This window comes from Pristiophorus japonicus, chromosome 12 (assembly GCF_044704955.1).
Source record: "Pristiophorus japonicus isolate sPriJap1 chromosome 12, sPriJap1.hap1, whole genome shotgun sequence".
NCBI classification, from domain to species: domain Eukaryota; kingdom Metazoa; phylum Chordata; class Chondrichthyes; family Pristiophoridae; genus Pristiophorus; species Pristiophorus japonicus.
In genome coordinates, this window is record NC_091988.1 from 182,434,204 (window position 1) to 182,461,152 (window position 26,949).

At 43.6% G+C, this 26,949-nt stretch overlaps 1 protein-coding gene across 2 annotated transcripts in view; it reads right to left on the reverse strand.

Moving 5' to 3' along the window:
• Window positions 1-596: 596 nt before the first annotated feature.
• LOC139277584 (myosin regulatory light polypeptide 9) overlaps window positions 597-26,949 on the reverse strand; it is a 49,282-nt gene continuing 22,929 nt past the window's right edge. For both annotated transcript variants that reach the window (XM_070896256.1, XM_070896255.1), the window contains exons 2-4: window positions 7,637-7,837; window positions 6,966-7,127; window positions 597-1,226 (exon numbers count right to left, since the gene is read on the reverse strand). In XM_070896256.1, the coding sequence (XP_070752357.1) occupies window positions 1,054-1,226; window positions 6,966-7,127; window positions 7,637-7,820 (519 nt within the window). In that variant the 5' untranslated portion in view covers window positions 7,821-7,837 and the 3' untranslated portion in view covers window positions 597-1,053. The remainder of the gene's footprint in view (window positions 1,227-6,965; window positions 7,128-7,636; window positions 7,838-26,949) is intronic.

Consider the following 26,949-nt stretch of genomic DNA (forward strand, 5'->3'; position numbering starts at 1 on the left):
CATCAGTCTGGGAATTACTAGTCCCGTAAAATAACCACTATACTACCGTACCCTTAACCCGTTTTAAAATAATTCTGCTCCATGTGCGAATGCTGGTTGTGAGACAAGCTATTCAAAGGAATGCATGGGAAGATCCAAATAATCTAAAGGGCTGGATATTCCCCTTTGTGCTCCGGGTGTCACCCCGGAGCGGCGTGAACGGTGGCGACGAGGCCTCCAGCACACCGCCGCGATCCTCCGATCAGGTTTTGCGGCGGCGCTGAGCTACACCGCCAGGAAGAGCTGTGCCGGGTGTGCAATGCCCCTGGTTGTAACACCTGCACGAGTTTGAGCTCCTGCCCGACCCGTCCGCCCGCAATGACCGCCAGGGAAATCAGGGCCCAGATACCCAAACCTACGTACCAAGACTCAAACTATTCACGGCTGGTAACTTTCCTGCCCCGTCTCCATTTTCGCCCCGAAAATAGTAAAGCCTAAAATCCAGCCCAAGGTCTCAGCAAATGTTGAATCAGGGTAACACCATTACAAAAAGATACTGGGTCCATTGCTGATCAACCCATTGTAAAATGCATAATTACAGAATACTGAGCCATCTCAAGTGTAATGGAGCTTTTATTTAGCCATATAATACTCAGAAATAGTACAAAGTTCCATATAAAACTTAGCCACCAAATCCTGTTGCATATACTGTTATTCTGGTGTTCCTGCTCTTCCCTGTAAAGGATTTGCTTTTTAGCTCTTTTTACTCCATTGCTTTGCAGGAGTTTCCATTATTATTCTTCATGACAGTGTCATCAGCTCCAGCCCATTTTATATGCAAGATTAACGGAATGCCCACATCTTTTTGGATTGTTTTGATCATATGTGATCGCCACATTTTCCAACATTCATACAACAAGTGATACTAGCCTACACTAATTTAAATCTTCATACAAAACATATGGGAGACAAAGTTGCTGCTTGGAGTAAATAGGTCGCATCAGTGGCGAGGTGTGCGCTGCAAAGAGATTTTGAAATGCAGTGAGATTACAAGCAGATACAATATATGTATTTTTAATCGTCCTTATCCTTGGCACCATGTTTCAGAATGCGGGTGAATTCCACATAGTTGAAATTGCTTTTCTTGTCAATTGGCGCTTCTCGGAAAAGTTCATCGACTTCCTCATCTGTGAACCTGTCTCCCATAGTGGTCAGCAGCTCACGCAGGTGGTCTTCATGGATGAAACCTACAGGAAATTGAACTTGTTTATATATTGTAGTTTTAATTTTTGTTCAGCTTTTGGATGCCACAGCCTGCTTAATTACAATGAAATAGATCGCTTGCTTCAGTTTGAAAAACTTGGTCTCAATTCAGGCTAGACTTTCGCCTTTATTTTCGGTGGTTTTCTCGGCGGTACAGCTGTTTGTTGATGAAAAACCACCCGGCGAAAGTTTCTTCTTTAATTTTTTTAAAAAGAGTTCCGCCCACATTTTGAAAAGACCGCCGGGCAGCAAACTGCCCACGTGCATCTGCGTGCACCGCCGAGAAAACCGCCAGGATCTAAGTTTTGCCTTAACGGGAACCCATACACACTGCCGAGGAAACCGCCCTCGAAAAGCTGCCGGAAACAGGGCAGTAGGTGAGTACCCTGCAAAGAAAGATAAGTTAAGGGTTTTTAAAAATTATTTTTTAAATTCTAAAACGGTGATTATGTTAAAAAGTGTCTTGAGAATGTTTTCTAACTTTTTATTTTTTGTTTAAGTGAAAAAATATTTTTTGAGTTTTCCCACTTCCCTAGGCCAGCCTTGGACTAAATTTCGGTAAGAACCGCCTGTTTCACTTAGTTTCGCCTTTAACCGCCGAGAAACCGGTGAGAATATTGGTGCAAGATCCATTTTCTCACCGGGCGATATTTTTTACCTTTATTACAGAAATTTTCACCAGCGTTAGTTGCAGAATGTTAGCGGTGTTTCTGGGCGGTAATCGGGCGGTGAGGGGCTTTAGGGAAAGTCTCGCCAAATATCTCCAAGTTCCGACATTACAACAGTGACTGCACTTCATTGGCTGTAAAACGTTTGGGATGTCTGGTGGTCATGAAAGGCGCTATATTAATGTCTTTTTTAGAGAGTGTTGTAGCATAGCACTAGATTGGCCCAGAAACTGTGGTCGGAGGCTTCCCGCGGGAGGATGCCTCCGACCTGAAAAATGTTTATGAATCTAACTGATGGTCGTGGAGGTTTGGAGATTTCTGGTCCTGGCTATCTACGCGAAGGCCTTCGTAGACGCACACGTATCCCTGGAGCGTAAGGGTTTTGTACGCATCAATGGGATCACGTGGGCCGCCCAACCTATCAGAGTAGGGGGATCCCCATTCAAAGTTATGGTGATTCTGTATATACGGAACCACCATAAGTATGAATGGGAATACCCCCAAAAACTCAGAAACACGGAAAATAACTTTTAAAAAAACCATTACATATTTCAAAATAATAAAAATAGAATTATTCATTATTTAAAACACAAATTTAATTTTTTGAAAAGTAAGTGTACATACTTTAAAGGGCCTAAAAAGAAACTTACTTATAAACAGGATTTTAAATGTTTAACTTATTTTAAAAAAAGTCTTTTTCTGTACTATAAAAGTCTTGCGCTGATAAAAGCAGGCCTTACGCCAACTCTCTGCCCACGGAGGCCCTTTAGTTTCAGATGCGTGCGATCGGTCAACAGAATTTTTGACAGATTGCAAGTGCTGGGTTTAGGCGCATGTGCTTCGCATACCGAAACCCGGAACTCTCAGGGACCCCCAAGGGCGCATGTGCACCTCGGACACGCCCATGGGGCTCGCGATTTCAGGCCCATTATGTTTACTTCCGCAGACAGCAACACTTCCTGCAATACAGGCACCTGTTAATCTTCGGGCCACACAATCAATTGAAGGTAGATTTTGAAAAAGTACAGATTCTATGACCAGAGAGAGGGAGAGAGAGATAAAAGAAAAAGAAAAGAAAGACGTGCATTTATATAGCGCATTTCACGACCACCGGACGTCACAAAGCGCTTTACAGCCAACAAGGTATTTTTGGAGTGCAATCACTGTTGTAATGTGGGAAATGCGGCAGCCAATTTGCGCACAGCAAGCTTCCACAAACAGCAATGTGATAATGACCAGATAATCTGTTTTTATTATGTTGATTGAGGAATAAATATTGGCCAAGATACCGGGGATAACTCCCCTGCTCTTCTTTGAAATAGCGCCATGGGATCTTTTACATCCACCTGAAAGTTTAACATCTCATCCAAAAGACGGCACCTCCGACAGTGCAGCACTCCTTCAGTACTGCACTGGAGTGTCAGCCTAGATTTATGTGCTCAAATTTTCAGAAGGCATTTGATAAGGTGCCAGACAAGAGGTTATTAAACAAAATTAGGGCTCATGGGATTGGGGGTAATATACTAGTATAGATTGAGGATGGGTCAATAGACAGGAAACATAGAGTAGGAATAAACGGATCATTTTCGGGTTGGGTGATTTTAACTAGTGGGGCATCGCAACGATCAGTGCTTGGGCCTCAGCTATTCACAATCTATATTAATGATTTGGATGAGGAGACCAAAAGTAATATTATCCAAGTTTGCTGATGATACAAAGCTAGGTGGGAATGTAAGTTGTAAGGAGGATGCAAAGAGGCTTCAAGGGAATATAGACAGGCTAAGTGAGATAGCAGGAACATGACAAATGGAATATAATGTGGAGAAATATGAAGTTCTCCACTTTGGTAGGAAAAATAGAAAAGCAGAGTATTTTTTTTTAAATGGTGAGGGATTAAGAAATGTTGATGTTCAGAGGGACCTGGATGTCCTTGTACATGAATCACTGAAAGTTAACATGCAGGTACAGCAAGCAATTAAGAAAGCAAATGGTATGTTGGCCTTTACTACAAGAGGATTTGAGTACAAGAGTAAAGATGTCTTGCTGCAATTATATAGAGCCCTGGTGAGACCGCGCTTGGAGTATTGTGTACAGTTTTGGTCTCCTTAACTAAGGAAGGATATACTTGCCATAGAGGGAGTGCAACGAAGGTTCACAGACTGATTTCTAGGATGGGTCCTGTGAGGAGGGATTGAGTATACTAGGCCTATGTTCTCTAGCGTTTAGAAGAATGCGAGGTGATCTCATTGAAACACACACATTTCACAGGGATTAACAGGGTAGACGCAGGGAGGATGTTTCCCTTGACTGGGGAGTCCAGAGCCAGGGGTCACAGTCTCAGAATAAGGGGTCGGCCATTTAGGACTGAGGCAAGGAGAAATTTCTTCACAGAGGGTGGTGAATCTTTGGAATTCTCTAGCTCCAGAGGGCTGTGGAGGCTCAGTCGTTGAGTATATTCAAGACGGAGACTGATGGATTTTTGGATATTAAGGGTATCAAGGGATGTGTGGATAGTGCAGAAAAGTGGAGTTGAGTTAGAAGATCAGCCATAATCATTGAATGGCAGAGCAGGCTCGAGGAGCCGAATGGCCTACTCCTGCTCCTATTTCTTATGTTCAAACCCGAGACCTTCTTGTTCTATATGAATCAGCTGTTCACTGCAAAAAGTCAGTGAACCATTGGAAGAGCAACCAATTTAACTTTTTATCCTAAGGCTAGATGGAAACTTGCCATATTGTGGATACTACTTTATCTAAATTAGCCTATCAAAGGTGTAGGATTTACTAGTAACATCCTGTAAAAAAAAAAGCTCCTTTCCTGCATTGCACACTTCAAAAAAGTACTTCATTTCTGGAAAATGCTTTGGGATGTCCTGAGGCAGTGAAAGAAGCGATATAACTTCTTCATTTCACATCGCGTGAAACATCTTTTCTATTAAAACTCCTTTCTCCTGTCACGTGATCAGCCATTATGCCTCAGCTGTATTAATAGACCACTCCCTCGTCACGCCTGACGATGTGACCATAGTTCTGAGCTGTATGAATGTACTGCTCCCTCTTCCTCCATGTGACTGTGGTTTACAGCTGTATTGATACAGAGCTCCTCCTTCCAACTGAACATTACCACAAACAGGTGATAGGAAGCAACAGCAGAACGGGATGATACATGTTTAAGTGTGCAGAAAACGGGAGGCTGTATAGCACAGCATTTGAGATCAAATGGAAGTATAAGCTGGGGATACACCACTGCAGTTTGATAATATCATCCAAACCATTACAATAATTTATTGAAAAAGTTAGAATGGTTTGGAGGATAGCAAAACTTTCACAAATTAGATTTGTTTTACGCATTTTTACTGAGCTAGTGATTTTCAAATATTGTTGATGGAGGACCCCTTGAATATGTTGACATACTCCAAGGAACTCCATTAGCATGTTACCCAATGAAAATTAATGCTATGATTTGCAGAAACCATTCCATTAGTAAATAATGAACCCAATCAATAAATACAGAGAAATATGGAAATCTGATGGATCAGATCAGTCAAAATTTGGTGGTCGGAGGGCCCGATTAGATCCTACTTATGACTCCCATAGCGTCCAGGGACCCAATTCATACATTTTTCATTCCGATAAAAAGTCTTAGAAGCAGGGTAAGCAACAGTGTAAAGTAATACAAAGTTTTTTGTACAATTCAGTCGTTACATGTAATTTGTGAATCCAGGAGCACAGTTCAGGAGATTTACGTATACAAAGGATCACAAAGGATACCAAATGGAGTTAAACATTACCGGTTCAATTCAGTGGGTTCTCAGAGAATTATCTCTCCACTGCACAGCTTTGTAAATAAGTAACTTGATTGCCAGTTCAAGGCCACAGTAATCATAGCCTCTTTTATCTAGTAAAGTAGTCTTTGAAACCAACTCCAACGGGAAATATATAGGCCCCAATATTTGCGGGGGTGCAGAGGAGGCCAAGAGTGGCTGAAGAATCCAGCAAGGTCGGAAATGCAGAGGTCCTGTCGAACTAAATGGCAGGACCTAATTATCATTTGTTGTACTGTTTCATGCCTGTCAGCTGGCCAAATTGACAGCCTGGCCAGTGGATGGACTCACCCATGGGGACAGTCCTGGCATTCGGGGGGGGCGAAGGTCAGTGATCGGGTCTGGAGGGGGAAGGTCCAAAAATGAGGCGTGGCGGGGGTGGGGTGGGGAGGGCGAGGCCGGGGTGGGGGGGGGCGGGGTGCGGAGTTCGGCAAATGGGGCTCCTGCTCCTCCTGGCCCACAAGGAGTGCTGAAAAAGGCACTTACCCTGTGGATCTGGCAGCTCCCTATCACTGTTGAGTTTGCCAAGCCCTGGGAAATCCGTGCGGCAGTAGCCAATTTTAAATTTGGACATCAATTGCACCATGGGAGCCCGATTTGAATATGCTTATAAACTGTCCTGCCTTTCCATAGCGGGATACTCGGATGCTCCGATATTCGCCGTGCACAAAAGGACGTGGATGCGTGCGCGGTGTGTTGGGGACGCTTTCCCCCTGCCCTCGACTCTGTCCCGCCTATCGTGGGGGGTTAATATCGAGGCCTTTTCCTGCAGCGACTTTCCAACATTTAGTCACCATTGCAATCATGCATTTCCGGTAAATTATACCCATATGTCTTATTCACTAGGAGTAGCAGAACTCAGGGATGAAATTAATTGGAGTATTCTCGAACTGAAGTGAAGCAGCTTTTAAAACTGTGAACAGTTATTCCTACACCTACTGGTTGTTAGAGCAGTTGCAGCTAAACAGAACCTGAGCAATTGTTGGTATCAGCTGAGCTTGAGAACTGGAGAATTTAGCGTGGGTCATAATGTAATATGAGTCAGATGTTATACAGCTGAACAGACTTAAAATACAACCTGAACATTAATCAAATTATGTGCAATCTGCTGTCGGCCCAGTGATGCTCGCTAATCCAAATCTATTAGAACTGCTGGCAGCAATGGCCTTCTTTTTCTTTATGCTTTTAGAATAGATTCTAGAGATTACTGACTCTTATTAAAAGCAGTTTACCTGTTCCTTCTTCATCAAAGCAAGCAAAGGCATTTCGAATGACATCTTCTGGATCTGTGCCATTTAGTTTCTCACCAAACATGGTCAGGAACATAGTGAAATTAATGGGGCCAGGAGCTTCATTCATCATCCCTTCGAGGTACTCATCCGTCGGGTTCTTTCCTGTTCACAAGGGTTCAAAGTTGAAAGTGAGCTGCCTGCATTGTTTCATAGAAGGTCCTGTACAGTAGAAGATAGCTGACTCTGTAGTGACGGAGAGGCTTTACAGCATTTGTGGAGGAAAATGTGCAGCTTAATGTAGCAAAACAGACTTTTATACAGGCATCATTTTCAAAAATTAAACATTTGAGGAAACAATATATTTGTATCATGTGTTTGTGTGTTACTACATTTCGTTGAGGTAGTTGTGCGTGACAGCAGAACAAACACATTTGGCCTACGCATTTGACAACTGTTTCATACCATTGAGCTTTTGATATGTGTTGTACAAACAAGCGCAAGCAGAATTTTAAACAAAATTTACGAGTTATTTTTTATGCAATTAGGAATTGGGGAACCGAAAGAACTTTAAAAAAATATTTTAAGATGAAGTAATTGACTCATAAAAATGAAGGCCACAATTCCCATGAAAGTGTTGCACATTTTAGTAGATATTTTATGGCTTTACATACCGAGGGAAGCCAGCATATCATGCAGATCTTCCTTGTCAATGAAGCCATCACGGTTTTGGTCTATCATGTTGAAAGCCTCTTTGAACTCCTGGATCTGAGACTGATCAAACATTGCGAACACATTGGAAGTCGCACGTTGAGGACGCTTCTTTGCTGTCTTTGCCTTTGCTCTTTTGCTGGACATGTTGATATCTTAGTGGCCTGGAAAATAAAGAGGCAACAAGTTAAAAGCTATACTTAAAAAAAAATGCACCACAAATAGTAGACAGGCTACAAGACACTTCAGATTCATGTTTGAGCATGTCTGGAGCCATCTGACTGGCAGAAGAGAATAGATTTGTGATTGCCAGCAAGTCACTGAACACATAAAGGAGTGAAACACGTTCATATTTTTTCCCTGGAAGGTAATTATTAAGATTAATCTCTTAATTAGGGAACTGCTCCAAAACCCACAACATGGATATTAAAGTCAGAGCATTATGAAATACCATATAGTTTTTTTTATTTCCCGCAGAAACGGAAGATTTTGCGGAAGGTAATGAGACCAGTTCACGTTCAATTTATTGTTAAGCTCTTCAGTTACCAGAGGAATGTTCACACTTTTTAAAATCACACCCCTTTTTCAGCTAAATGGGACACTGATTGTCAAGCTGAATATTTTAGAAAGTAAAATTGGAGATAAGCACAGAACCACAAAATATTTGTAGTATATTTCTTGTAATAAAAAAATATTTTTGTTGTCATCTTTGTCCCAGTTTTACTGAAGTGCAGATGTGATATTCCAAACAAAAAGCTAATTTATCTTCTGGCATTTTATGAGCATGATTACAATGTGGATGAGTAAAAGTTAACTATTATGATGACTTAAGTGACATTATTGGAACATTGCATACTGTACTTTTATAAGATAATTACATTGAAATGAGCCGTCTTTCTGCCTATTTCATTACCAGAATTTGTGTAGAGTGTTATAATAATTAGCAGTTTCTCAAATTCCATACCCGTAGGTGGGCTATTCCTCTATAATCAGCTTCCCTTAGACTTTAATACTCACAGGAGACACATTCAGTCTTGTACTTGTACTTGTGCTTCCTGGATGGCTGAGAACTAAAGTCTATGAGCCATACCCCCTGGCGAGGTTCCAGATTTGATCCCCAGGCTTTGCTTTGTTAGCTGATCTCAAAGGCCCATCAACTGGCTGCAGCACCCTTGGGTGAGGGAGGGGAAGATTCTCCAGTGCTTCCAGATAGTTGGGCTCGTACCTGCTGGCACTGCACCAGCTGAGGACAGGTTGACTCTAAAGCCTCTCCGCCACAGTCAAGTAGCTTGCCATCAAAGAGCATGTCTCAATGACTTGGGCGAGATACTGATAGGTAGGAAGTCCAGAACCAGGGGTCACAGTCTAAGGATAAGGGGTAAGCCATTTAGGACCAAGATGAGGAGAAACTTCTTCACTCAGAGAGTTGTGAGCATGTGGAATTCTCCACCACAGAAAAGTTGTTGAGGCCAGTTCGTTAGATATATTCAAAAGGAAGTTAGATGTGGCCCTTACGGCTAAAGGGATCAAGGGGTATGGAGAGAAAGCAGGAATGGGGTACTGAAGTTGCATGATCAGCCATGATCATATTGAATGGTGGTGCAGGCTTGAAGGGCCGAATGGCCTAATGCTGCACCTATTTTCTATGTTTCTATGTGATCACTGCCCATGGAATCATCATATATCACTAAAGGAGTTTAACACCTTCAGAAGAGGAAAGAAAATTAAAACATTAGAAGGGGGGGAAATAAGCAACATTTATTACAAAGGGATTAGTGTCCAATTTCCTGTCAAATTTGCAGAAATTTATGTCTAGTTAATAAAGTTCAGTCACTTTTTTTTCTCGTGGATTTGATCTGTCAAGGAAATATTTAAATAGTTTTTAAATAGCAACCCACAGGAAATAGAACAGTTCCATACACTTCACATTTTTGGCTCTGTTTTTAATTAGATGCTGTTTGAAAGCACAGGAAAGGAGCAGGACTCGTGCTGCATTAAGCCAACGTGTCCTTCACTGCCTTTGTGTTATTTGTTGCCACGCTCTTCAAACAGATTTCTAACAGCGATTATGGAGGGAAACCATTTCACTTTATGCTGATCTGCAATGTTACTGCAATCCTCCCCACTCCACTCCCCAGGCAAAGAAGGAAGAATTCTTCTCCCAGTTTTTTTTTCCCACTTCTGGTTCTGAAAATAGTGACTGGTACCGAGATGTGGTCCCATGGCTCACTTGCAATCCCTTGCACACGAGTCTGGACTGAGTGTTGGTAGACTATCCGATGAGATGCCACATCCGGCTCAGCTTGATCCTGCCCTTTATATGTACATTTCGAGTAGGAGGCAATCAAGATAGGAAGCCCTGGTCCATTTTATTTCACTCTAGATTCGGGATGGTGCGGTTGGTCTAGTGCCCCGCCACCACTGTGCCACGGACGAGGGATAGAACATGGGACTGCCTGGTCGGTGTAGGCCAGTGCAGTCAGGGAACTGACAAATATCGCTTTTAATACATCTCAAGTCAGTTATAGGTACTTTGTTGCTGTCAGATTTCTATATTCAAGTAATGGGAAAAATATTTGTGATTTTCCTTTAAGCTGTTCAAAACGTAAAAGCAGAACATTCATTTTGAATGTCAGGTTAGGCAGCAGTTCTGGAGCCTGACTGGGTATGAGGTCCATTTTTAATCATACTCAATTGCACATTTCATCAACAGTAATTTGTTTCAAATGAAATTGCCGGGATTATTTATTACAGCATTAGTTTCACTGCAATTCTACAGCTGTCTCACATTACAAGAGACTTGGAAAGAGTGGCTTATTCCTTATCATGAAGAATCAAACATCAATCAGCTATCTCTGAGCCAAAGTGAAAGAAAGAAGCTCTTGTTCTATTTTTTTTTATCTTCATCGCTCCAAATCGAAGCAATCCATTACAAATGCAAAAAAAGTGAAATAAAAATTAACTAACGTATTTAGAAGCACCCAGACTGAACAAATGGAATTTCCAAAGTCATATTAGCAATGACTTATTTAGTTCGCCAACTTAAATTGAGTATCGTTTTTTGCAACAGAAAACAATTGCTTAATTTATAGCTGGAGTGTACCGGTACTTTCTCTAAACTTGGTATAAACAGACCCTGATGCTCTCCTGATGGCTTAGTGGGCACATGCACCACATGATGTGGTAGTCAGATGTTCAACCCAGATTTAATGCCTGGTCTGCCTTGGTCTTAATGGGGATGGCATAGGAATGCTTCAATTAGCCTCAATGCCCCTTGGCTAGGGAGGAGAAAAAATAAATCCAATCAAAATTGGGCACAGTTCCTGCTCCAGATTGTGGTCCACTGAGCTCTCCTGGAAGTGTACATGTGTAGAAATCAGGTGAAGACAGAATCAGGCCTGGGTGTGATGCACCCTGTGATTGAATAACCTGCTGACTCTCATTGTCTAGTCTCACATGTGAAGTACGACCAGCTGAGCAGGTTCCAGAGGGCACTAGGCGTTCATGAAAACACACCCCAAAGGGAGTCGAGGGTTATTGGGGAGCGGGCAGGAAAGTGGAGCTGAGTCCATTATCAGATCAGCCATGATCTTATTGAATGGCGGAGCAGGCTCGAGGGGCCAAATGGCCTACTCCTGCTCCTATTTCTTATGTTCTTATGAGGCCGATTTTCAGCAGCCCTCCGATCGCTGACGCTGACTGCCGCCCACTCCTGCCAACATTCCTCCTGCAAATCCGCCCAGTGCCACTTTGGAGGTGGCCTAGAGCAGGTGGGAGGGGAGAGTCGCCGGGGACCCTCCGCTGACGTCAGCAGACGGTCGAGTGGCGCAACTGAGCTCCCGCCTGCCGAGCTCCCAGATTTCTGTGGACAGGAGTCAACGGCAGAACGGGGGTGGACCGCTGACTGCAGGCTGGTCTGTCCCCGACGGTAAGTATGAAGAACCTGAAAAAAAGGTAAGTGAACATTTAAAAAAACATATTTCAGCAGCGACTTACCTGGATGGGGCCCCCTGAAGGTCTTTGGATAGTTTTTGTATTTTTTATTTGTGATTTTTTTTTTTCCAGGTCTTCGACCCTCCGTGGGCCCAACTCAATCCTCGGCGGCACTTGGGCGGCAAGCGCCTCTGCCGCCGAGAATGCTACCTCTCGCCGGCTGCCCCTCAGATTGGCTGCGTATGTCTTCGAGGGACCTTCCAGGGACCTCGGCCATCAATATCCCACCCAAAGTACGTCTGGTACCTTGGCGGTAATCGGTGGCACTTGAGCCGGCCGACGGAGGCCTTGATGAAAATCGGCCCCTATGTTCTTAAGGTGTCAGTGCCTTGAGGGGAGAAACATTACTCTAAAAAAATGATCTGGTTATTTTGTGCACACTCTATGCAAAGTCATCGTGAGGATACGTTGGATGCATAACTCACCAGGAATGACTAGAGTTTCGCAAGCTACTAATCCTACTGCAAAATAATATACTCAAGTGGTTTGTGATTATTTCAAATAGCGGCTTACTGTGATCACAATATTCTGTACAACTGTAAGTATCCAAGCTGGAAACTACTTTGTAATTGTCCCCGAGCCAAATGTAAACATTTTTCATGAAAGATTATGTGATGTTCTTAATCTATTTCATCCTATCAGTCACAAGAGACAGCACGTGCTGTAGATGACAATGCAAATTGCGATGTTTTCAAACCAAAATCTTTTTGTTGCATGTTTCCACTTGTAATTATACATGTCTCTTTTCCTCAAACAAGTGTGAACTACAGTGTACTCTTTGTTGCCTTTATGTTTTGATATTTAAATCACAATTCTGCTAAGATCCCAATCACATGGTTAAAGGTGAAAATATTCTACTGCCCAAACTTGCTTTTTCTAAAGGTAACATTTAGGCCCAGAAATGACACTTGACATTGGAGCCAAGAAACAATGGACGAGAAATTAGAAAAAGGGCGCGCAGGGAGCCTGGCTTGCGCAACACGTGCCTGTTTTTTTTATGACGCTGGCTCATTTATGCCGGCAGCTCATTATCTCAAGTCAGGCGTGCGCTTGTTTGGTGTGTAGGGGTGGGGTGGGGGCGGGAAAACGGGCCTCTCTGACCTCTTTAAAGGCAGCCAGCACCTCATAAAGGGGAGGTGTACTGTGGCTGCAGACAGCAGGGAAACATTGCAAGGTATAAAAACAGAAAATTCTGGAAATACTCAGCAGGTCAGGCCAGGTCATGACCTTTCATCATCGACCTGAAACATTGCCTCCGTTTCTCTCTCCACAGACGCTGCCTGACCTGCTGCGTATTTCCAGCATTTTCTGCTTTTATTTCAGATTTCCTGCATCCGCAGCATTTTGCTTTTGTGTTGCAAGATCTAATTTGGTTGCAAGAGATCCAGAGAGGACACCCAAGTTCTCAGATGCAGTGTTGGAGACCCTGGTCCAAGCGATGGACAGGAAGATGGAAAGTCTTCCCGAAAGCACCTCTGGCACCAGTGGGATGGAGTGTCTGAGGAGGTCACTATGAGGAGCGTGGCTCCGAGGACATGGCTTCAATGCCAGAAAAAGTTTAATGACCTCAGCACAGTGGTCACGGTAAGAATTTTACCTCTCACCTCAAATATTTTTCTCACACCTCTACAACCTTCAGCCTCACTACTTACAACGCTCCCCTACTTTACTTCCATTCACTCTCCGACAATCACTGAACCACATATCACTCCATCGCCTTCTCCTCCAACCCTCAACTTCCTACTCTCATCACTATTGCAACTCTTACTTCTCCACACCTTAAAGAAAGAAAGATTTGGCTTTATATAGCGCCTTTGGATGTCTCAAAGCGCTTTACAGCCAACGAAGTACTTTTGTAGTGTAGTCACTGTTGTAATGTGGGAAACGCGGCAGCCAATTTGCACACAGAAAGCTCCTGCAAACAGCAATATGATAATGACCAGATAATCTGTTTTTGTTATGTTGATTGAGGGATAAATTTTGGGCAGGACACCGGGCATAACTCCTCTGCTCTTCTTCGAAACCACTAGAGAGTCCACTGGAGAGGTCCTCGGTTTCACGTCTCATCTGAAAGGTGACACCTCCAACAGTGCAGCACTCCCTCAGCACTGCACCAGCGTGTCAGCCTAGATTTTTGTGCTCAGGTCCCTGGTGTGGGACCTGAACTCACAACCTTCTGACTCAGAGGTGAGAGCGCAACCCACTGAGCCACAGCTGACACAAACCATCTGCACTATTCCACCGTGACCGGCACATTCTCAAAACAATTCACAAGACTGTCACTAGCATCACTCCCTTCTTTCTTGCAGCATTCAGGCAGGAGGCCGAACTCTCCTGTACATCCTTTCCCCAGTGGAGGAGGATGTGCTGGACGTCAGGGGAAGGGTGCGAGTCATGCCCTTGGCAAGTGGCAATGAGATTTATAATGGCGGCATGGCTCTCGTAGGTCAGCTGTGCATCTGTGCCCAGGTTCCTGACAGGAGTCGGGAGCCATGTATGGAGGGGATATTCCTTATCACAAAGTAGCCAGCCTATGGCCCGACAGCTTAGTTGGAATAAAAGCGGCACAGAAGACTGGCACAAGATGAATGAATCATGACTGCTGCGAGGAAACCAGGCATAGACTTGCATGATGCGCTGCCTGTGGTCGCAAACAGGCTGCATGTTCAGGGAGTGAAATCCCTTTTTATTGAGTAAGATGTTGGGCTGGTGAGGGGCAGCATCCAAGGCAATGTGAGCGCAATCTATGGCATCTCCTGCAATGCGGGCAAAGCCGAGTGCTCTCCTTTCCTGCTGTGCTTTGTCCATGGGAAATGTGAGATATATGTTCCTCCTGGATTAGAGAGCCTTGGCCACCTCCCTGATACCGCGGCGCACAGCAAACTGCAATATGTCACGGTGACCGTGACAACTGCAGGCAGTGCTGTCCGTGCCCTGGTTTGGGGGCTCCAGTTGTGGCTGCAGCAGGTGACATAAGTCCGAGACTGCCTCCTTGGTGAAGTGAAGATGCCTTCTACATTGTTCCTCGATGAAACCGACGTATGAGAAGTGCTCCTTGAAGACCTGCTGTGAGTATGGCCCCCTGCATTGTGCCCTCCTCCTCTTTCTCACTCCCTTCCCAGCTGATCTTGCTCTCTCCTGTCATCTTCGATGCTTCCCCCTCATCCGCCAGCTCCGAAGGCAGACATACCAGACCACCCATGAATGGAATAAAATTCTTTCCAAAGCAGACAAAAATAGCACAAAGTTGTTCCCAGGTGTCAGAATTAACTTGTGGAATGCACCAACTATCCAAAAAATGGCCCAGAAGTTAACCAGCAACCTAAGAGGGCAAAGCAGCAATTAACCTCTATGGAGTGGATGAACACTTTCATTGGCACTCATGCAGGGTCCTTGCTGACTGTTGGCACCACGATTTGCTGGGCGTGTTTCTCACGTGACGAGTCAGGCACAGGACCAATTTCGCGAAAGCTTCCGACAACTACCATGGGAACCTCATTTTAATATTATAGTGAGGCTTTCAAATACTTCCGGCATGCTCCCTCCTGAGCAGTCCGAACCAATTTGATGGGCAGCGCATTCCTGGCGCGGGATGGACGCACGACGCGGCTCGCCATACTGAACCCTGCGGAGCCCGTTTAACGGCTGTAAAGCTGGGGCAGCACAATCGAATTTCTAGGCCACTTTATTTCAGATTGTGTATTAAACATAAAGGAGTAGAAATTCGCCTTGGACGGAACGCAAAGCGAGCGGTATCAAACTGGCCCCCGTTATACTCCCCGCCCGACATTCAGTCTCGTTGTCCTCAATAGAATCAAATATCAGGCGGGGCGTATGCTGGGCGGCCCAAACGACAGCACATAGGCCCATGGATGAATTTTTACCCCAATGTTTGTCCATCTGGAATGTTGAAATTGCTGAAGCCCTTCTCGGTAGTTGTGGGAAGGAACATTTTGTCCACTGTGAGTGTCTACTGCTTGTTAGCTGTTTGCGAAGTATCAATTAGTGGGACATGTAGCTGAATTGTGTTCACTTTGTGTTTCTCTGCAAGTCAGAGTTGGGGATGCATCCATTCAGGTTGTTGAAAGAGCTGATAAGCAAAATAGCGAGTCAGCTCCAGCCATGGTTTGTTTTGCTTGAATGCTTCCGTACCAGCAGCAAAAATCAATTGAGTCGTTGACAGCTGGATTCTTTGGGTGAGCAGAATATCACCCCATCCATATACAAACATCGCATCAGGAAGTTTACTTTCTTCAAAACGTCTTCCAGATTGTCAGACTGTGCAAGTATTAGGTCCTACAGAAAATATTTTAACCCCTTGTGGATTATTTCAATCATCAGCGACACAGCAAAGTAAAAAAAATTGTAAATGTCTATGCAGTCCTTCTGGCTGGTCCCAAAAACTAATTTATGTTTTCTTAATATCTATACCATCAGTAACCTGCTGTATCTTTTTGCTTCTATGTTATTATCTGACTATTAGTTTTAGCCTGAACGTAATGATCTAACTATGGATTTCATTGCCTTTGTAGTAGGCAGGAAAACATGGAGGACATGCTACGTGGTCGACAGTGTGACATACTATAGAGAAGGGATTATTGTTAGTCTCATGGCTCCAAATCCCATTTACAGTATGCAGGTTTTGGTGCACAGGAATGAAGACTCTCTTCAGCTGCTTATGCAAATTGGCTAGCATTACGAACGGGAAATTGTGTAGTGCCCCGCGAGGTGGGACTTCCTGCGCCAGTCGCAGAAGTCCCGCCCTGCTCGCGAAATTGGGGTTAGCACCCCCAAGAGCAAAAGAACATGCTCCACTTCCTCTCTGGGACGCCAACGGGGCAAGAGCGAAGTAAGCGGGGCGCAGCGTTACTCGCTGGGCCATGTAGAGTTGCTACGTAGGAAGGTCCCCTTCATTAATGGGGAGCGCCAAGCTGCAGACTCTGTGGGGACCCAGCTGGACCACCGGGGAGCGGGGTGCCGAGCCATCAGCTCGGCAGTCAAGCAGAGCGCCAGGCTGCCAGATCACAGCACGGACCCCGCATTCAAGGAGGCAACGGGTCACGACAAGTAAGTCGGCCGATTTGTTTATTCACGCGCATGCCAACTCCCCTTTAACTAGCGTCCTGTGAGCGGCCGGCCGCCAACTACGTGCCCCCCTGAAGTTGTCGCTGGCATCACCCAGTGCAGCTTCAGGGGGCGAGACCAAATTTTTGCTCCGGGGCAAAAACATCGTCATCGCCGCTGCAGCAGAGCAGGGTGCTACCGGTTACCCGCGGAATTTAGCGGGAGCTGTTAGCGGTGCCGCGCCCAGGTGAGAAGTCGTTTGCGCCCCGTTAGCTCCTCTGGGGCACTAACGGGAGGAGCAAACGACCCCAATTTCTCCCCCTGCAATTCAGGTTTTCTCACAATATGTGTAACCTGTGTTCATTGTGAATGGGCAGTGTTCTGTGAGTATAGGACAATGTGCTTGCATAGCGTGTCTGAATCCCTAGCTGACTGTCTTCAAGCTCACTTAAGCTGACCACTGAAGTGCATATAGTGCTTTGAAAGCAGAAGGCACAGAGTCCATGAAAAATGTCTCATCTGCACTGTTTGTACACATTATAAAGATCTAATCTAGCATTGCAAGAGACTGACTACCAAGTGTTCAGAGCAGACAATTGTTCTGTCAAGAAATCCATCTAACTTGCTGATGACAACACAAATCTGAGTGGAAAACTCCTCCATACTACCCAGGCAATTTTTGTCAGAGACATATGACTGATGGGTATGTTGCTGTGATGAATTATCCTCCTGCTAAAAGTGGGCCTGACGGGGTCGGATGTCCAAAGCTGCACTGCTTAGCTCATCACCACGTGAAGCCTTTGCCCCTCAACGCAAGGCTTTTTATTTCTAACACTATTACTTCATTACCTGTGCACAGTGTATCACTTTGTGACATCTTCTCAATATCACTACCAACAGCCTCTGGGTGTGTGTGCATCTCAATATAAATGCTTGTCGGATATGATTTGGCAATAGCCTCACCAGAGGAAAGTCCCACTATAGCATTGTTATGTTCTGGCATTGCTAAGTGGAGAAAAGAACTCTTTAAAATTATGAAAGGCTTTGATAGAGTGGATACAGAGAGAATGTTTCTACTCGTGAGAAAGAGCTTAACTAGAGTCCCTCAATATAAGATAGTCGCCAAGAAATCCAATAAGGAATTCAGAAGAAACTTCTTTACCCAGAGAGTGGTGAGAATGTGGAACTCACTACCACAGGAAGTAGTTGACGCGAATAGCATAGATGCATTTAAGGGGAGGTTGATAAGCATATGAGGGAGAAGGGAATAGAGGGTTATGTTGATAGATATGTATGAGGAAAGATGAGGGGAGACTCGAGTGGAGCATAAACGCTGGAATGGACTGATTGGGCCGAATGGCCTATTTCTGTGTCGTATATTCTATGTAATCCTGTGTGAGAATGAATACATATGCATGTTTGTGTAAATGGTTGCAGCTTGTATAATGCTTGCAGTAATCACCACTGGTGCTCAGGGTATGTATGTCCTGATATGTTTCCATTTGCAGGCGTAGCTTATTATAGACTGTCCACTACTCTCCAATATAGAAAAGGTGTAATGTAGATTAAAAAAGAAAAACTTGCATTTATATAGTACCTTTCACGACCACCAGACGTCTCAAAGCGCTTTACAACCAATGAAGTACTTTTGGCGTGTAGTCACTGTTGTACTGTGGGAAACGCGGCAGCTAAATTGCGCTCAGCAAACTCCCACAAACAGCAATGTGATAATGACCAGATATTCTGTTTTTTGTTATGTTGATTGAAGGATAAATATTGGGCAGAACACTGGGGATAATTCCCCTGCTCTTCTTTGAAGTAGTGCCGTGGGATCTTTTATGTCTACCTGAGAAGGCAGATGCGGCCTCGCTTTAACGCCTCATCTGAAAGACGGCACCTCCGACAGTGCAGCACTCCCTCAGCACTGCACTGGAGTGTCAGCCTAGATTTATGTGCTCAAGTTCCAGGAGTGGGACTTGAAGCCAGGGATGACAGAATATAATTATGATGAAAGCGTTGGAAAAAATGCAACTGTATTTAGTGGAGCAGAGAAGATTAAAGAGAGATTTTGTAGATATATAGGAAATTATGAACATATTTGAGAAAGTAAATAGTGAAAGATTGTATCCACTGATCAATGAATTGGTGATAAGGGATAATATAATCAGGATTAGTACTGGAAGTATAAAGGGAGTACATTGGAAGAAATGGTTTCAGCAGTGGCCCAGTTGGTAGCACTCTTGTCTTGGAGTCAGAAGGCTGTGGGCTTAATTCCCATTCCAGAGACTTGAGCACACAGTCCGGGCTGGCACTTCAGTGCAGTACTGAGGAAGGTGGCGTCTTTCGGGTGAGATGTTAAGAACAAGGCCCCATCTGCCATCTTATGTGATTGTGAGATCAAAGATCCCATGGAACTATTTTGAAGAAGATCAGGGGAGTTCTCCCTGGTGTCCTGGGCCAATATTTATCTTTCAACCAACATCACTAAAAAACAAACTGTCTGGTCATTATCAAATTGCTGTTTGTGGGACCTTGCCATGTGCGATTTTTCTGCGACGTTTCCTACATTACAACAGTGAATACACTACAGAGTACTTTATTGGCTGTAAAGTGCTTACGGACATCTGGAGGTCATGAAAGGTGCTATATAAATGTAAGGTTTTTTATTTTTTTCATGTATATAATTTGCACAATTTCGGTTTTCTCACAACCCTTATTATGTTTGCAGCAATATGCTGTTTCCGATGGTAGACATTGCATACTATGATCAGGAACTTCTACACATGTTCGTGCTGTGAACGTTAGTATGAACCACAGGGTTAATACTTGTTGTTTCACTGAATTATTTTAGACTGGAGGTTGCATGAGCTGCTCACCATGTGATCCTACATTACAACAATGACTACACATGAAAAATGGCTCTAAAGCGCGTTGGAATGGCTTGAGGTGTGAAAGGCACTATATAAATGCAAGTCTTTCTTTTTTCATTCTTGTCCTCGCTAAAAGACAGAGAATACCAGGTCATATCGTTCAGGATAAAACCAATAATCAACTTCATATACAAGACTTACATTTACACAGAAATCAAAGCAACACAGCAGAATAGTTAGCAATATAGATGCTTAATTTTCACACTACTTCAAAGTACAGTAAACTCTCGTTTACCCGGATATGAATGTAACGGAAAGCCCGCCGTAATGGAATTTAAAATATTGCAAGATTCGGCAATTTAACTGTCACACACGTGAATATCTCGCTCACTTCAACTATCGCAAACGTGGACAGGTTGCTCAATTACACATAAATTGACGCAGGTGTGGACCTGTTGCTCCCTTTTCAACTGTCACACACATTGAAAGCAGTTCATTTCAATGCATCAGTCTGTCAAGTGTACTTGTTGAAAACACCCTGAAATCAAACAATTTAAAATGCCTTCTGACAGCACGAAAAGCAAATGCAGCATTTGGAAATGAAAAGTATTGAACATTCAGCAGAAATTAGAAATTATAAAAAAATCTGAAGCTGGCAGAAGTTGTGGCCCAATGTCATATTTGAAGACAGTGCTTCTGATGACAAAGAATTTGAAGGTTTTCACGTACGGGCTAATAAAAAACAGGCTGTAAAAGAAATCGTGGAGATTGTCAGCAGTGCACACAAAACAAACGCACTTAAATCCTTAGCAGAAGATGACATTGCTAAGTGGATAGATGTTGATATCGAAACAGATGTAAAACAAACTTATACTGACGAGGAACTTATCAGCATAGTCACCAATAAAGACAAATCTGATGAAGAGATGAGCGATTCAGACAATGGAACTGAAGAAAAACAAAAAACGACTTGGACACGTGCTAAAGAAGCAATGAAATATGTTGTTGTTTTTTTTGAGGAGAATTCTCACTTTACTTCTCACGAGGTTCTGCAAACTCATATCATCCATAACATTTTAATTAAGAAGAAAATGAATTCATTTAAACATGCAGATATAAGATCTCTATTTTAAAAAACAATCTCAAATGTCAACGCAGAAAAAGGAGCATCTGCTGACGAAGAAACATTGCCAGAAGTAGCAATTGAAGAAGAAGCAATGGCAGAATAAGCAAATTTAATAGAATAAAATAATAAAATAACATGTCCTGCACATATTTTCTATGTTTCTATGATTCTATGAACTAAATATTTTGTTTCATAAGAACATAAGAATATAAGAATTAGGAACAGGAGTAGGCCATCGAGCCCCTCGAGCCTGCTCCGCCATTCAACAAGATCATGGCTGATCTGGCCGTGAACTCAGCTCCACTTACCCGCCCGCTCCCCGTAACCCTTAATTCCCTTATTGGTTAAAAATCTATCTATCTGTGATTTGAATACATTCAATGAGCTAGCCTCAACTGCTTCCTTGAGCAGAGAATTCCACAGATTCACAACCCTCTGGGAGAAGAAATTCCTTCTCAACTCGGTTTTAAATTGGCTCCCCCGTATTTTGAGGCTGTGCCCCCTAGTTCTAGTCTCCCCGACCAGTGGAAACAACCTCTCTGCCTCGATCTTGTCTATCCCTTTCATTATTTTAAATGTTTCTATAAGATCACCCCTCATCCTTCTGAACTCCAATGAGTAAAGACCGAATCTATTATCATAAGGTAACCCTCTCATCTCCGGAATCAGCCTAGTGAATCGTCTCTGTACCCCCTCCAAAGCTAGTATATCCTTCCTTAAGTAAGGTGACCAAAACTGCATGCAGTACTCCAGGTGTGGCCTCACCAATACCTTGCAGCAGGACCTCCTGCTTTTGTACTCCATCCCTCTCGCAATGAAGGCCAAGATTCCATTCACCTTCCTGATTACCTGCTGCACCTGCAAACTAACTTTTTGGGATTCATGCACAAGGACCCCCAGGTCCCTCTGCACCGCAGCATGTTATAATTTCTCCCTATTCAAATAACATTCTCTTTTACTGTTTTTTTTTCCCAAGGTGGATGACCTCACATTTTCCGACATTGTATTCCATCTGCAAAACCTTAGCCCACTCGCTTAACCTATCTAAATCTCTTTGCAGTCTCTCTGTGTCCTCTACACAACCTGCTTTCCCACTAATCTTGGTGTCACCTGCAAATTTTGTTACACTACACTCTGTCCCCTCTTCCAGGTCATCTATGTATATTGTAAACAGTTGTGGTCCCAGCACCGATCCCTGTGGCACACCACTCACCACCGATTTCCAACCTGAAAAGGACCCATTTATCCCGACTCTCTGCTTTCTGTTAGCCAGCCAATTCTCGATCCATGCTAATACATTTCCTCTGACTCCGCGTACCTTTATCTTCTGCAGTAACCTTTTGTGTGGCACCTTATCGAATGCATTTTGGAAATATAAATACACCACATTCATCGGTACACCTCTATCCACCATGCTCGTTATATCCTCAAAGAATTCCAGTAAATTAGTTAAACATGATTTCCCCTTCATGAATCCATGTTGCGTATGCTTGATTGCACTATTCCTATCTCGATGTCCCGCTATTTCTTCCTTAATGATAGTTTCAAGCATTTTCCCCACTACAGATGTTAAACTAACCGGCCTATAGTTACCTGCCTTTTGTCTGCCCCCTTTTTTTTTTTAAACAGAGGTGTTACATTAGCTGCTTTCCAATCCACTGGTACCTCCCCAGAGTCCAGAGAATTTTGGTAGATTATAACGAATGCATCTGCTATAACTTCCGCCATCTCTTTTAATACCCTGGGATGCATTTCATCCAGACCAGGGGACTTGTCTACCTTGAGTCCCATTAGCCTGTCCAGCACTACCCCCCTAGTGATAGTGATTATCTCAAGGTCCTCCCTTCCCACATTCCCGTGACCAGCAATTTTTGGCATGGTTTTTGCGTCTTCCACTGTGAAGACCGAAGCAAATTAATTGTTTAAGGTCTCAGCCATTTCCACATTTCCCATTATTAAATCCCCCTTCTCATCTTCTAAGGGACCAACATTTACTTTAGCCACCCTTTTCCGTTTTATATATCGGTAAAAGCTTTTACTATCTGTTTTTATGTTTTGCGCAAGTTTACTTTCGTAATCTATCTTTCCTTTCTTTATTGCTTTCTTAGTCATTCTTTGCTGTCGTTTAATATTTTCCCAATCTTCTAGTTTCCCACTAACCTTGGCCACCTTATACGCATTGGTTTATAATTTGATACTCTCCTTTATTTCCTTGGTTATCCACGGCTGGTTATCCCTTCTCTTACCGCCCTTTTTCACTGGAATATATTTTTGTTGAGCACTATGAAAGGGCTCCTTAAAAGTCCTCCACTGTTCCTCAATTGTGCCACCGTTTAGTCTGTGTTTCCAGTCTACTTTAGCCAACTCTGCCCTCATCCCACTGTAGTCCCCTTTGTTTAAGCATAGTATGCTCGTTTGAGACACTACTTCCTCACCCTCAATCTGTATTACAAATTCAACCATACTGTGATCACTCATTCCGAGAGGATCTTTTACTAGGAAATCGTTTATTATTCCTGTCTCATTACACAGGACCAGATCTAAGATAGCTTGCTCACTTGTAGGTTCTGTAACATACTGTTCTAAGAAACAATCCCATATGCATTCTATGAATTCCTTCTCAAGGCTACCCCGTGCGATTTGATTTGACCAATCGATATGTAGGTTAAAATCCCCCATGATTACTGCCGTTCCTTTTTCACATGCCTCCATTATTCCCTTGATTATTGTCCGCCCCACCGTGAAGTTATTATTTGGGGGCCTATAAACTACGCCCACCAGTGACTTTTTTCCCTTACTATCTCTAATCTCCACCCACAATGATTCAACATTTTGTTCATTAGAGCCAATATCATCTCTCACAACTGCCCTGATATCATCCTTTATTAACAAAGCTACCTCACCTCCTTTCCCTTCTTGTCTATCTTTCCGAATTGTCAGATACCCCTGTATGTTTAATTCCCAGTCTTGGCCACTCTGCAACCACGTTTCTGTAATGGCCACCAAATCATACCCATTTGTAATGATTTGTGCCGTCAACTCATTTACTTTATTTCGAATGCTGCGTGCGTTTAGGTAGAGTGTTTTAATACTAGTTTTTAAACCATGATTTTTAGTTTTGACCCCTCCTGCAGCCCCTTTATATTCATACATATTATTCCTTCCTATCACCTTGTGGTTTACACTTACCCCAGTGCTACTCTGCTCTGTTGCCTCCTGCCTTTTGCATTCTTTCTTGGGATCCTGTTCATCTGAGCTCTCGCCCACTCTAACTAGCTCAGAGCCCTCTCCTGGGTTCCGAATACTCCTTGCATTGAGGCACCGAGCTTTCATGCTTGCCTTTTTATTACACTTTGACCCTTTAGAATTTTGCTGTACACTGGCCCTTTTTGTTTTTTGCCTTGGGTTTCTCTGCCCTCCACTTTTACTCATCTTTCTGTCTTTTGCTTTTGTCTCCATTTTGTTTCTCTCTGTCTCCCTGCATTGGCTCCCATCCCCCTGCCATATTAGTTTAACTCCCCCCAACAGCACTAGCAAACACTCCCCCTAGGACATTGGTTCTGGTCCTGCCCAGGTGCAGACCGTCCGGTTTGTACTGGTCCCACCTCCCCCAGAACAGGTTCCAATACCCCAGGAATTTGAATCCCTCCCTGCTGCACCACTGCTCAAGCCACGTATTCATCTGAGCTATCCTGCGATTCCTACTCTGACTAGCTCATGGCATTGGTAGCAATCCCGAGATTACTACTTTTGAGGTTCTATGTGTTAATTTAGCTCCTAGCTCCTTAAATTCGTCTCGTAGGACCTCATCCCTTTTTTTACCTATATCGTTGGTACCAATGTGCACCACAACAACTGGCTGTTCACCCTCCCTTTTCAGAATGTCCTGCATCCGCTCCGAGACATCCTTGACCCTTGCACCAGGGAGGCAATATACCATCCTGGAGTCTTGGTTGCGGCCGCAGAAACGCCTATCTATTCCCCTTACCATTGAATCCCCTATCACTATTGCTCTCCCACTCTTTTTCCTGCCCTCCTGTGCAGCAGAGCCAGCCATGGTGCCATGAACTTGGCTGCTACTGCCCTCCCCTGATGAGTCATCCCCCTCAACAGTACTCAAAGCGGTGTATCTGTTTTGCAGGGGGATGACCGCAGGGGACCCCTGCACTACCTTCCTTGCGCTGCTCTTCCTGCTGGTTTTCCACTCCCTATCTGGCTGTGGACCCTTCACCTGCGGTAAGACCAACTCGCTACACGTGCTACCCATGTTATTCTCAGCATCGTGGATGCTCCAGAGTAAATCCACCTTCAGCTCCAATTCCGCAACGCGGACCGTCAGGATCTGGAGGCGGATACACTTCCCGCACACGTAGTCGTCAGGGACACCGGAAGTGTCCCTGAGTTCCCACATGGTACAGGAGGAGCATATCACGTGACCGAGCTCTCCTGCCATGACTTAACCCTTAGATACACTTAAATTGGCAACAACAATGCTAAAGTTTACTCTTCTATAAAGTTATAGAAGAGAACAAAGAAAAACTACTCACCAGTCAATCATTTATTAAACATTTATTTTTAATTTCAAAAAATTAATGAATCAATTTTCATTTATTTTATTATGTTCATGTTCAAATAACATGAACTAAATCTTCATTTTATTTATTCGACCGTATAAATTTAGCATTTGTCAATTATTTGTTTTATATTTCGAAAAGTTATGAACCAATTTTCAATCTGAATAGCTCATTGGAAAAGTGGATCAAGATCTATACGATACGATATATAAAATATTTCGTGGGTGGTTTTATCACCTTCAAATATTAACTTTAAAATGTAAACTCATCCTGTCGGAAAATTCGTTTACCCGGAGTTGCCGAATCCCCAAACAAACCGGAGTAAACAACGAGAGTTTACTGTATTTCAAAAATAACAAAATGTCTGAAATCTTAGAACTCTTTCTGGAATGTTTTTAACTGAGCCCAGTGTTGATGATAGAGGGTTCTTCGCTCCCTAGAGCCCCATCTCACCGTTATGACATGGAAAACACACAATTGACTGCAGGGAACTACAGAATAGGGAAAGTCAGATATACTTAAAATTCTCTGTGCAGGCGTTTGACACTCCAGGCCAAAGAAGCTTGTTCAGACTAAGCATGTAAATATGCTTTTAATCAAGTTTAGTTTTCAAGCCGTTTATGTATGAACTGTCAAGTTACAGCATTTCGAAAGATCTTGTCTTTTTAGGCCTGCCTTGCATATCTCAAAGAGAGTTTCTAAAAACAACTCACAGTGATTGTACTGTATCTACAAACTTGGATTTCAACCAGCATTTCAAAGCAAAGATTACAGATGTAACTGACTTCTTGACTGACCCCTTTTCCTCAGCAGACCAACTGGTTAGACAATCCTCACAGTAATCTACATATCCTCAGATAGAGGCGTTTATTAATGGACCTCCATCACTGCCCCCACCCCACAGCCGATGCTTAACACACACACACAGAATTATTTTCAGCTAACAGAGTTTAAATTTACAATATAATGGTCTATGGAAAAGGTTTCAGGGTTATTAGCATGACCAAAGCCACTGTCTTCGGTCCCCGCCTCAAACTCCATTCCTTAGCCACTGACTCCATCCCTTTCCCTGGCAACTGCCTGAGTCACTGAGCCAGACTGTGGATGTAACTAGTAGAGTGGACAAGGGAGAACCAATGTCTGCTCTTGTTGATAAGAGGCTCCCGAGGTATGGAAAATGGTCCATGTTGTCCAGAGCCACGCCGTGGATCTTGATGACTTGGGGTGAGTGCTGTGTGGTGAGGACTGGCTGGTGGAGGATCTTTGTCTTACGGATGTTTAGTCTAAGGCCCATGCTTTCGTACGCCTCAGTAAATGCATTGACTATGACTTGGAGTTCAACCTCAGGATGTGCACAGATGCAGGCGTCGTCCGCGTACTGTAGCTCGACAACAGACGGTGTCTAGTATTGTTATGCAGACATTATCCTCTTTATTTCAAATGAGTTAGCACCTCTGCTAAAAATACCAAAGGAATGTCTGATGAATAGCTAGGGGATTTGAGTATAGGAGCAGGGAGGTCTTTCTGCAGTTGTACAGGGCCTTGGTGAGGCCTCACCTGGAATATTGTGTTCAGTTTTGTTCTCCTAATCTGAGGAAGGACATTCTTGCTATTGAGGGAATGCAGTGAAGGTTCACCAGACTGATTCC